This window comes from Lindgomyces ingoldianus, assembly GCF_010093535.1.
Source record: "Lindgomyces ingoldianus strain ATCC 200398 unplaced genomic scaffold BDR25scaffold_6, whole genome shotgun sequence".
NCBI lineage: Eukaryota > Fungi > Ascomycota > Dothideomycetes > Pleosporales > Lindgomycetaceae > Lindgomyces > Lindgomyces ingoldianus.
In genome coordinates this window covers 1394538-1405075 of record NW_022985167.1, presented here as the reverse complement: position 1 = coordinate 1405075, position 10538 = coordinate 1394538, and the positions used below count along the sequence as shown (strand labels likewise).

Below are 10538 nucleotides of genomic sequence, written 5' to 3'. Positions count from 1 at the left end.
GCCAAGATCTTGAATCGCGCTAGGCAGACGCGCGGCAAAATTTACGCTTTTGAAAGTACAAGTCGCCCGCGATTCAGCAGTAGGTTCCGCGTTTAGAGGCGTCACAATCCAACCAGAAATGAGGATGATACCCAAAGGTAGAGAGTTCAATTACACCCAGAATCATTGGGGAGTACGTCTGGGACAGTGTCGGTCTGTATTAGGCCATGGCTATCCCAAGGCAGGCGTTTGTCTAAGTGCTACATATGCCAGTCGCAAACCCTCTGCGAAGGCAAAGACGACTAAGCAGAGCGTCATTCGCAGTGCCATACTTTGCCCGATGACTCCAAAATCTATCTTCAGCGACACTGCGTGAGGACAACCACCTCAATCCTGCCTTCCCTTCAGTAACCGCTTCGTCACCTTGTCCTTCTCGATAATGTAGACGTGTGCACCCCAGCCTGACAGCGCATCCCGATCTACGGCGTTGAGCAGCGCTTGTGATATTGTCTCAAAGAGGTCTTCTGGGCCCTGCGCGGTGATATCATTAGCTCAAGCTCCATCATGGCCCTCCGGTACCAAACAATCTTCTCGCTTACCAGGTCTGGCTCCCACAGCCCCTCACAAGTTCCGAACAACTGATCACTCGCGGTCCCGCTAACAATGAAGTCCTTGGCGAAATCAATGCACCCAATACTATCAAATCCACATATAAACGGCTTCCCCGTCGTCTGGTTCAATCCCGCAATCACCGGTGACACAAAGTACGGTCCAAATCTCCGCTCATACAGCGTCGAGCTAACGAGGTTGGCCATGGTCTGCGGCGAGATGTTGCGCTCTTCGCGCAGCCGGTACATGTTAACTTTGTAGCGGAAGAGGTCAGAGACGGTGGACAAGTCGGTGGCGAGCCCGGTGAGGCCAAGGTAGACGTCGCCGTAGGAGAAGATTTTGGGGAAGTTGTTCGAGACGGTGAGGGCTTGCATGCCGAGACGGAGATCGCAGGCTATGGCGACACAGTCTTTGCCAACCATGGCTACGCAGGCGCCGCCGTCTAATGCATTGTTAGGAGAGACTAGATGGTGGTTGGCGGGGGTAGATAGTACTTATTGAGAACGGGGAAGACTATGCTTGTAAGCTATGTGTACATTGTTGGTCGGGGTGGGAAGCTCACCATGGCTGTGGGTGTGGGTAGTTCGAGTTTTGACCAGCTTAGCAGGACCACATTCGAGGAGAAGGAGGCACAGTATCGAAGGAGGGAAGGGTAAAGGCGTCGGAGATGGCGAGTGTGGTTGATGTTTGGTGTAGGTAGCAGCTGTACGCGCAGTTCAAGCTCCACTGAGCTTGGACCAACCTTGGAACTTCAGTTCAAAAGACACGTGATCGCCAAATTCCCGTCCCTGTCAATCTTCAATTCAATCCTCACCATTCCCGCAACCCCGATATCAAAACCGCCATGGCTGCACCTCGAATACCACGTGAAATAATAGAACCCGTCAGACTCGCTGAATCTCTTCCTGGAGTCCTCCTCAGATTCTTCGCAAAATATCCTCCGCCAGCGCTTATACGACCTGTCCAGTCCACCACCGTTGCATCCACAGCCTCCTCCGCCGGTCCCAATGCTCCGGCAACAGAAACTCCGACCGAGAATGAATTACCATACCACAATCCATTCCAACCGCGCAAGAACTTCGAAACCGGGACATGGTATGGGCCCCGCTACGGATTGCGAAAGCAAGCCAATTTGGTGAAGGTCGCGCAGAAATATGGCGTGGTGGACTTGCTGCCGTACACAATCAAGAAACCCGGGGAGAAGGAGAGGAGGAGGATTGAGCGAGGATTGAGGGTTAAGGGTACGGGAGTCGGTGAGAAGGTCAAGGGAAAGTTATGGGAGAGAACGTTGAAGGGACGGTTAGAGCAGAGGAAGCAGGCTATGCTGGATATGCCGCGGTTGATCCAGGAATGGAAACAGGTATGTTGACTGAGTTTATCCAGGACTAGAGAATAGATTGCTGACTTTTTGACAGAAAGGACATGGTCGTGGATGGAAGAAGTGGCCAAAATGAAGAACGACATGGCTTCTACAGTTTTTATGGCTCAGATTTGTGGGGGATCTACTCTTGCTAAAATGCGAGCTTGTCAGAATGCCCTTCTGTCCATCAAGAGGAAGGCAATGTAAATTATATGTACAAAGAGACGGCGGGCAAGCACCAGGGCCAAAAGATAAGTGCTGAGTGGGAGCTTGTACTGCTCAAAAATACGGCTTTTTCAAACGAATCCGACATGCTCGTGCAATCATCTAACAATGAGTTGACATGAGATTATAGTCCGACAATGAGTTGATATGAAATCTAGAAACATATTAATAATGCTATGAAATGGGTATCTGACTCAACCATCCTATCATTTGTGCAAATTTGAATCCGCAGCCCCCAAAACGATTGAAGCGACCATGAGATATCTACAGCAAACCAAAATACCGCTCGTCCGTCTTGTTTGCCTCCCTCTTTAAGCGTAACCCGGGAACAAAAGAGAAGTATGTATGCAAGTGTATCGACAAGTACGCCTATTTGGGCAAACCAAACGGCAGACGTTGCATCCGCTTCCGCCAAGATATCCACTGCCTTCCCTCTGTGCCTATGAAGCTCCACCTATTACATGACCATTTCATCGTCGGCATACACCGACTGAACATCCCGATCCCTCGCTTGAGCGAAGGCTCCGTATTGATTTTCCATATCCAAGATGCTTCCTACGTTCTTTTCCCATAAGCCACCGTGACCGCCAGCATTGTTGTAAACAGGGTCGGTTGCCTGGTTGTACCTCGTCGATTCCCTGAGGTGATTTACCGCGGCCTTTGCCGATTCCTCATACTCTCGATTTGCCAGCATATCGTATCCTGAGACAATGTAAGGCTCTGCACTTCTTGTGTCAGGGGAAGACGTGAGGAGGTCACGTGTCGCCTGCACGGCTGCAGATCCCATACCATCATCCATGCTCTGATTCAACTGTTGTTGGTGGCTCTGAATATCCTCCGCTTGAGCACGCTCGTCAATCATCCTCTCATACCTCAACTTTGCCATGGCTTCCTCCTGAGCCAGACTTGTTGGTGGCCAATCATAGAGCTGCCTAGAAATGTTGTAGTCCACACCCGCTGGAAACCCCTGCCTGCCCTGTGGAGGGGAGATGCGCCAAAGCTCCAGGAGACGAAGACGCTGGTCATCATCTGCGTTCTTGAAGAGGTCAATCTGGGAAGGGAAGAGGAGTCTAGGATTGACACTGTTACGGAGGAGGATGCCTTCTAGCTCTGATGCATCAATGTGAGTCTTTACAGATTCTTTCGGGATATGACGGATAGGGACGACGTGGTGTGTGTGTGTGTAGTGCTGAGAAGCGTAGACTATCGCTGAAGAGCTCGCTCTCTGTTGTTGTTCCTGCTGTTGGTGCACTGGCTCGATCTGCTGCTCGGGTTGGGGAGGGGAGGGGGTATATTGGGGCTGGGCTTGGGAGAGGGTCAAGTTGGCTGAAAACAGCCTTGCAAGCTCTTCCTGCTGCATGTTTGTTTCCTCTTCTTGCTTTCCTCGAACGTTGATGCCCGCTGATATCGTTCCGCACTATGACGTAATCGTCAGTATTTCGAGATGGGAGAGGATTCGGGGCTTACGTGTGAGCAAGATTGATTTTCGGAAAAGACGGAAGCTGTGAAGGGAACAGTCGTGTTATAGGTGCAAATATTGCAATAGTGAACGAGCAGAGGTTGCATCAGAGAGACCGGGTACCTAACAGGTATTCCGTATCCTTCGGGAAATTGAGAAGAGGGGAATCAGACGCTGAGGATTAGTGAAGAGGTAAGTCTTGCTCAGAGCAATATATACTGGATGTCTTTTCGGACTAGCTCGAGTATCGTAGCCTTTGAGTCCGCAGTTCTTATTGAAATGTGGTGGTGAAAAGATCCTCAGTGCGGCGCGTCGGGTGGCTACAGACGCCTCGAACAAGACCTTTGTGAGGATGCTGGTGGTGGCGGCTAGAGAGATAAGAGAAGTCGTCGTCACCAAGGAGTGTCGACAAAGCCGTTGAAAGAAGTGGTGTGTTGCGGTGTCCAGCGGGCAGTGTGGCAGCTATGGTTTCTTTATGTAGCGGCCCAGTTTGGGTCATGCGTTCTCCGATGGTGGGTTGAAGGGCAGAAAAGCGGGATGATGCGGCCTGCTGTCCACTCACTGGAGACCTGAAACATAAAATGTCCCGCTAGCGCCCGAGGGGCCAATGAAGCTAGGCGGGTCTTCGCAAATTATTGTAGACAACTCATCAACCTGTATTGGCAGAGACGCCCGCGAGAGAATGACCGGCGACGATTGGAGCGTTTAATGGCGGAAAAAGTCGAGGGATCAACAGCAAAATGACCCCAAATCACGTCTCAAGCGGCGACGATATGGCCGAATAGAACGGAGACAAGCCTTTGAACAGATATAAAATATTAGCAGTTCACAAGGCGGTCTTGTCAGGTGAATCATGAGGATAACGGCTGCCTCAAGATCCACGAGCGCCATCTGCCAAGAGATTAGATCAACGCTAGCCGGAAACAGGGTGAAGCTCAACGCGCAACTCACCGCAGCCTGAAGTCCATCAACACGACATCTATCCAATAATTCGCCTACGCTCCGGCCCTCTCCCTTACTGCTTTCCCTACTCCGACTCCCCAAAGAGCTCTGGATCTTCTCATCCTATCTCCCAAGTGCCATGGTAAGCCTCGTTTGCAGTGTTTTCGTGGTTTGCAACTGACACAAACCTTCTAGACTTCAATAGGCACAGGTTACGACCTGTCTAACTCTGTCTTCTCTCCAGATGGCCGCAATTTCCAAGTAGGTTATTCCTTAGCCATGATACTCGAGCTCGAAATTAACCCATCAAGGTTGAATATGCAGTCAAGGCGGTGGAGAACGGCGGCACAGCCATCGGAATAAGATGCAAGGATGGTGTCGTATTAGCTCTCGAGAAGCTCATCACCAGCAAGCTGCTCAAGCCCGGAGCGAACAAACGGATAGCAACGGTAGACAGGAACATGGGTGTTGTAAGCATGCCCTTTATTTGTCGGGAAGGACTAGACTAACATGGGGCATGCACAGGTGTCTTCAGGTCTCCTCCCTGATGGTCGCCATTTCGTATCCCGAGCCCGCGATGAAGCAGCTCAATGGCGCCAGCTGTACAAGGCCCCGATCCCGACCTCCGCTCTCGCAAATCGCATGGGAAGCTATGTCCAGATGTACACCCTCTACTCAAGTGTACGGCCATTTGGTGTCACAGCCATCGTAGGCGGGTGGGATTCAGAGGCCGAGCTGCCGGTGGATGGACAGGTCGGCTCAGGGCCAAAGGTTGGCTCTGGGGGCAAGAAGGGCGGTGTAAAGCATGGCGGACCGTTCTTGTACATGATTGAGCCGAGCGGACTTTATTGGGTATGAACAGAAGTATTCATGTGGGTCGTATCCAGAGCTAACACAATAGTTAGGGATATTATGGTGCAGCTACGGGCAAGGGTCGACAGATCGCAAAGTCGGAGCTTGAGAAGCTCAATCTGTCCGACGGCACTCTATCATTGGAAGAGGGGGTCAAGGAGGCAGCACGCATCATCTACGTTGCACACGACGATAACAAGGACAAGGACTTCGAGCTGGAGATGACGTGGGTAAGCTCCTTAGACGGTCCCACCAAGGGCAGGCATGAAGACGTGCCAAAGGAGCTGAGAGAGGAAGCCGAACGGCTGGCAAAGAAATCGTTGGAGGGTGACGACGAGGATGAGGATGAGGGGAAGATGGAGGAGTAGATGAACCACTCTGTACTATATGCAAGCTACCAAGCGGGTTGGCGCAGCATAGATGGGCACGTCTGATATCCACCGACTTTGGAGCATATTGTAAGGGTTTGTATGCGCCACAGAAATGGTCGTTTGCACTTGCGCGACCCATTGGTGCGCCTATCATATCGTGACGATGTACCTAGGTAGCTTCCTCCAGCCACACCAGCGCACTCCAATCTCAGTCAATCACTAAAACAAAAGACATAAGATCAGAGGCCCCCAAAACTCGGCATTTCATCTTTCATCGATATTCTCCGTTTCTATGCCGCCTACCCTCGTCCTCATCCGTCACGCCCAGGCTTTGCATAATGTAGCAAGTGACTGGTCCATTCATGATGCACCGCTCTCCGATCTCGGAAAACAGCAATGCGCAGAATTGCACGAATCTCTCAAGAACAGCAAAATTGGAAATGAGATCGAGCTTATTGTCGTCAGCGCGATGCGCCGGACACTGGAAACCGCAGTCCTAGGTTTGGGCTGGTTGATCGATGAGAAAAAGATCAAGGTTTTACCAGATGCTGGGTGGCAAGGTCGGTACCTTTGTTGCGACTCTTTGGTTTTTGTTGTCCCATTTTCGCCCTGAGCATCGTTCCACAGTCTCTTCAGTGTCACGTACGTCGCCACTCCCTTTCAGTCCTACCCATTCCTTCGAAATTCCCCAACGTTCCTTCTGATATTCGCTCTGCCTTAGTACATGTTCCAACAACACATGACCCAGAACGCTATCCCTTAACTGCATTTAAGAAACCAGCCACGAGACTCCCAGTTTGCTATGCGTTTGAGGCCTATTCAAGAGCTCATCATACATCAATACATTTTGCTAATCTTTACATTAGAAAACTCAGACAAGCCCTGTGACACTGGCTCTTCAATTGCAACCATGGCTTTTGAGTTCCCTCAGTTCGATTTCTCTAAAGTGGATCCTCTATATCCGGACAAAACCACCTCAGTTAGCATCAATCCATATGCCTTTACAGGAAAGGCTGTCCTTGCACGAGGCCAAGCGTGTCTCCAAGCGCTTTACTCTCGACCAGAAAAAGTGATTGCAGTCGTAAGCCACTCAGGCTTCCTACGGACTGCGATAAGCAATCGGCGATTCTTCAACGCAGATTGGCGAATCTTCGACTTTGATGAAGACGCCTTAATAGAAAGTAGGCAGAAATGTCTTGGGGTCGACGGGCAAGGCTTGTTCCGGTTGAAGGAGTGGGGAGAGACAGAGGAGAAAGGGGGGGGCATGAGCAGGAGTGAAAAAGGAATCTTTGGAGTACTAGCAACTGACTTTCCTCCTGGGATGGGGTTGCAGGACGAGACACCCACTGAGGACCCGAGTAACAACACAAGTTGAGACGTGCAGGAAATTCGATAGAAGGTTCAGCTGGTGGAAATGGAAGGAAGATATATTAAAGGGATACGATACCGTACTGCAAACTACATCCAGCAATTTTCCGTTCTCGGCCCAGAGTGCGGCTGCATATGAAGTCCAAATGTCCGAAATACTAATGTCAGCAGCCACGCAGCTACTAACACAATGGCAGCAGTTACTCTTTCAAAGACTAACCGCCGCTACACTTAGAGGCTTTTATTGCCTTGGTTGCCGCCATTTCTCAAAGCAATACGAGGATCTGAAACTCATCGTTTTTCGGGATGGCATAGTCGAACCACGATACCTCACGCGATTGATAGATTCAAACTTTAAACATTTCGCACCAAAACCCGGGATAAAATACATTGGAAGGATTGCCAAAGCCAACAGGTATCCCGGACTTCGGGTAATGTGCACTTCCACCTTTTAGGCGACTCCGCGACACATTCCGCATTCCTCCCGACCTGAACAAGGCCCTGTGTGGAGTGTTTCGACAACATCCTGGTTTGTGCTTCACCCATTTCATAAATCCTTTGCCATGAATTCATCTCCCCTTTCGGAGGCCAAGGCACACGCTGGGGAGCATTAGTGACGGAGTTGGTAGGTTGTTATCCTCCAGCCTTCTTGTTGCTCTCTATGACGGGGAATCTTCTGATCTCCTCTTTCTCTTTTTCGCACCTCCGGCCTAATGTGATATGCCATGGCATGCAATGCGTCGATATTGTCTATCCTCGCATCGCTTTGCGTACTCTCCTTCATTCTCCAAATTCCTTTCCTCACACTTGCTACATGCTATTATCCAAACGGTGACACCGACGACGGGCATAAATCATGTAATTCTGGCGGCGTGAGCGTGTGCTGCTCAGAGGGGAACCAATGCCTAAGTAATGGGCTTTGCGTAGACACGCGGTATGAGAATTTCCAACGAGTATTAAGAGGCGGATGTACGGATTCAGGATGGGGAACGCCATGTCCGAGTTTCTGCAAGGCTGGTACGCTCCCAATCGCAATTATGCTTCAGAATATGACCTAGACTGATGCGGTATAGAATGGAATCATGGCGATGAAGCAGTGTACTATTGCGGCAGCGGCAAATGGTGCTGCGAAAGCCACGACTGCTGCACCAAGAGCGGCGCGCAAATGTTGGACCTAGGAACACCACAAGTGGTAGCAACGGCGGATAAAGATACGAATAACAACAACGCACAGCCGACCAGCGCAGCGCTAGTAAACGTGCAGCAATCTTCCGCGCCTCCCGCCAACACCCAACCACCACAGCAACAGACATCACAGCAACAGCAGCAACAAGCTCCAGCATCCTCACCACCCTCCGAGAAGAAAGACACTCCTAAAGCATCCTCCACCCCGCCTCCTTCCAGCCCCTCATCAAAATCAAATGACGCTGCAAGGACCTCACCGTCTACATCAAGCCCAACGTCCCACGACCCTAAAGCCACCGCATCGAAAGCCCCCGCTAACGAACCGGCAACAATAGTCTTCATCTCAGGCTACTCCATAATCTCCCCGGGCACCTCGTCCACCACATCCTTCGCACCCCCCGAATCCACCATTCCACCCCCAAAACATCCTATAAATCCCGCGGTAATCGGCGCAGGCGTAGGCGTAGGAGGCGGCGTAGTCGTCTTTCTAATCCTCTTCTTCACATGCTTTTACCTCCAACGCCGCAAGCGTCAGAAGGAAGGGTTTTCAAGAGGCACTACAAGGCGGTCAATTGCAACAGGGGACTCGGAAGCGCCGCTTGATGTGGCTGGGATACATGGACGGTCGCGGAATAGATATGGGAGGGGAAGTGGGGTATTGATTGAATTGGATGCGGAGAGGGTTATTGAGTTGCCGTCGGAGACGGAGGCGAAAGAGTTGGAAGGGAAGGGGAAAGGGGAGAAAGATTTAAGGTTTTTGAAAACTTGGTGATGGGAGATTGGAGGTTAGGTTTTGGATTTTGGATTTTGGATTTCGTGCATAAGGAATAGCTATCTAGATTGGCTGGGTTTGCATTTGGTTTGGATTGGCGTTTGGGGGATTTTGTGGACAAATAGGGTTATCCTACCCTGAAATGTAAATACATGTGACATGATTGTGACTTGATGTAGAATATTCAAACACTTTATCTCCAGATTCAATTGGAGTCTGTGGTGACGAGATCGTGGAGGGAAGAGATAAACTAATTACAATCTTTCAAATTCGGTGCTTGGTGTTTCTAGTTCATCTAGAGTTCACTTAGGTCAGGGAATCCACACGCGAGTGTAAATTCCTTCCCCTTTCACTCGAACTGCCACAGCACTTCGACAGTGTGTCCTACAAGCTCCCTGTCCAGATTTTAGGCTGGCACGCGTCCACCGTGTCAAAACCCACGCCAGTGCGGTGAAGTATGTCTCTTCCAACACCTCAACCGCTATCGTAGTTACCCAACTTAAGACTGCCAAGTCAATGAAACTTTCCGATGTCCTCCAGCTTCTCAAGACGTACTTTGCCTCTGGTGGTCGTCTCATCTTCGCTTGCGGGTTCAGCAGTACTAATAGTTCACACGGTCTAAAACAAATTCCTTCTAACAAGAGGCTTTCTCTAAGATGCGGAAGTTTGACGAATGCTACCGTACCGAAGTTTATCTCTCAGCTCAACCCGCACCGAATCTGATTAGCTCCAATTCTACGCCGCAACTTCCTTCGATTTACAGCCAGAAGACCGTCTCCTTGATGAACGAGGATGAGGCTAAGGCACTATATTGCCTTCAGCAACTAGCCATAGGCAGGGCCAGGCCTTCCCTTTGGGAACAGTTGATGAGAATCAAATCCCCATGGTTTGGACACTGATCCAGGATATGTGGTTGGGTTGGAACAGTGCGTACAGACGAGGTTAGCAAAACGGTGATACTAGCCATCTGCTGTGGGGGCTCTGAAGTATTACGAGCACTTGGGAAAGGGCAACGGAGTGAGACACAAAGAATTAAGCGAGATGACGATGATAATATGGGAGACGTCTCTGTCGCCTTGCTGCTCTTTGCCTGAAAGTTTGGGTGTGGTCAAAATATGGAACGGATGAGGTGGATGTTATACAGACCAGCAACTATCATCAGTCACGGGAGCTAAGATGCGATAGCGAGGACATGGTGGCTTCGTGCATGTTTTCGAGGAATGGAACAATCTTATTTGTTAACCCACCCGGATTTCGCGATGACTTCATATTACTGGAGGAAATTAGGGTTATCGATAAGTACCTGCGCCATCTCACCATCTCCCCTCCTTCTACCACCTTACCATCTTCACCCTTCATTCTCGCATAATCTCGCCCACATGCTCTATCTCAATTTTCACAATACGTTCGATCGTC

At 50.3% G+C, this 10538-nt stretch overlaps 6 protein-coding genes across 6 annotated transcripts; 4 read left to right on the top strand and 2 right to left on the bottom strand.

Annotated features, from left to right (window-relative positions):
• Nucleotides 1-180: 180 nt before the first annotated feature.
• On the bottom strand, nt 181-1279 carry BDR25DRAFT_280423 (proteasome subunit beta type-3). Its single transcript, XM_033687811.1, has 4 exons — nt 1151-1279; nt 1083-1101; nt 579-1030; nt 181-510 (listed from the first exon to the last, which is right to left on the bottom strand). The coding sequence occupies exons 1-4, from the start codon at nt 1151-1153 to the stop codon at nt 367-369; spliced, it is 618 nt and encodes a 205-aa protein (XP_033551673.1). The 5' UTR covers nt 1154-1279; the 3' UTR covers nt 181-366.
• Nucleotides 1280-1408: 129 nt separating this feature from the next.
• On the top strand, nt 1409-2237 carry BDR25DRAFT_332160 (uncharacterized protein). Its single transcript, XM_033692721.1, has 2 exons — nt 1409-1948; nt 2004-2237. The coding sequence occupies exons 1-2, from the start codon at nt 1433-1435 to the stop codon at nt 2040-2042; spliced, it is 555 nt and encodes a 184-aa protein (XP_033551672.1). The 5' UTR covers nt 1409-1432; the 3' UTR covers nt 2043-2237.
• Nucleotides 2238-2630: 393 nt separating this feature from the next.
• Nucleotides 2631-3739, bottom strand: BDR25DRAFT_322973 (uncharacterized protein; the record flags this gene model as incomplete). The annotated part of the gene is made up of 2 exons (XM_033692072.1): nt 2631-3590; nt 3641-3739. 2 exons carry the CDS (start codon nt 3737-3739, stop codon nt 2631-2633), a joined length of 1059 nt encoding a protein of 352 aa, XP_033551671.1.
• Nucleotides 3740-4604: 865 nt separating this feature from the next.
• BDR25DRAFT_280414 (N-terminal nucleophile aminohydrolase) lies at nt 4605-6035 on the top strand. The gene is made up of 5 exons (XM_033687810.1): nt 4605-4716; nt 4770-4835; nt 4886-5044; nt 5100-5426; nt 5480-6035. The coding sequence occupies exons 1-5, from the start codon at nt 4714-4716 to the stop codon at nt 5792-5794; spliced, it is 870 nt and encodes a 289-aa protein (XP_033551670.1). The 5' UTR covers nt 4605-4713; the 3' UTR covers nt 5795-6035.
• Nucleotides 6036-6089: 54 nt separating this feature from the next.
• On the top strand, nt 6090-7172 carry BDR25DRAFT_280411 (phosphoglycerate mutase-like protein; the record flags this gene model as incomplete). The annotated part of the gene is made up of 2 exons (XM_033687809.1): nt 6090-6357; nt 6664-7172. 2 exons carry the CDS (start codon nt 6090-6092, stop codon nt 7170-7172), a joined length of 777 nt encoding a protein of 258 aa, XP_033551669.1.
• A 425-nt stretch (nt 7173-7597) lies between these two features.
• On the top strand, nt 7598-9237 carry BDR25DRAFT_340533 (uncharacterized protein). Its single transcript, XM_033693509.1, has 2 exons — nt 7598-8182; nt 8239-9237. The coding sequence occupies exons 1-2, from the start codon at nt 7891-7893 to the stop codon at nt 9120-9122; spliced, it is 1176 nt and encodes a 391-aa protein (XP_033551668.1). The 5' UTR covers nt 7598-7890; the 3' UTR covers nt 9123-9237.
• Nucleotides 9238-10538: the final 1301 nt, after the last annotated feature.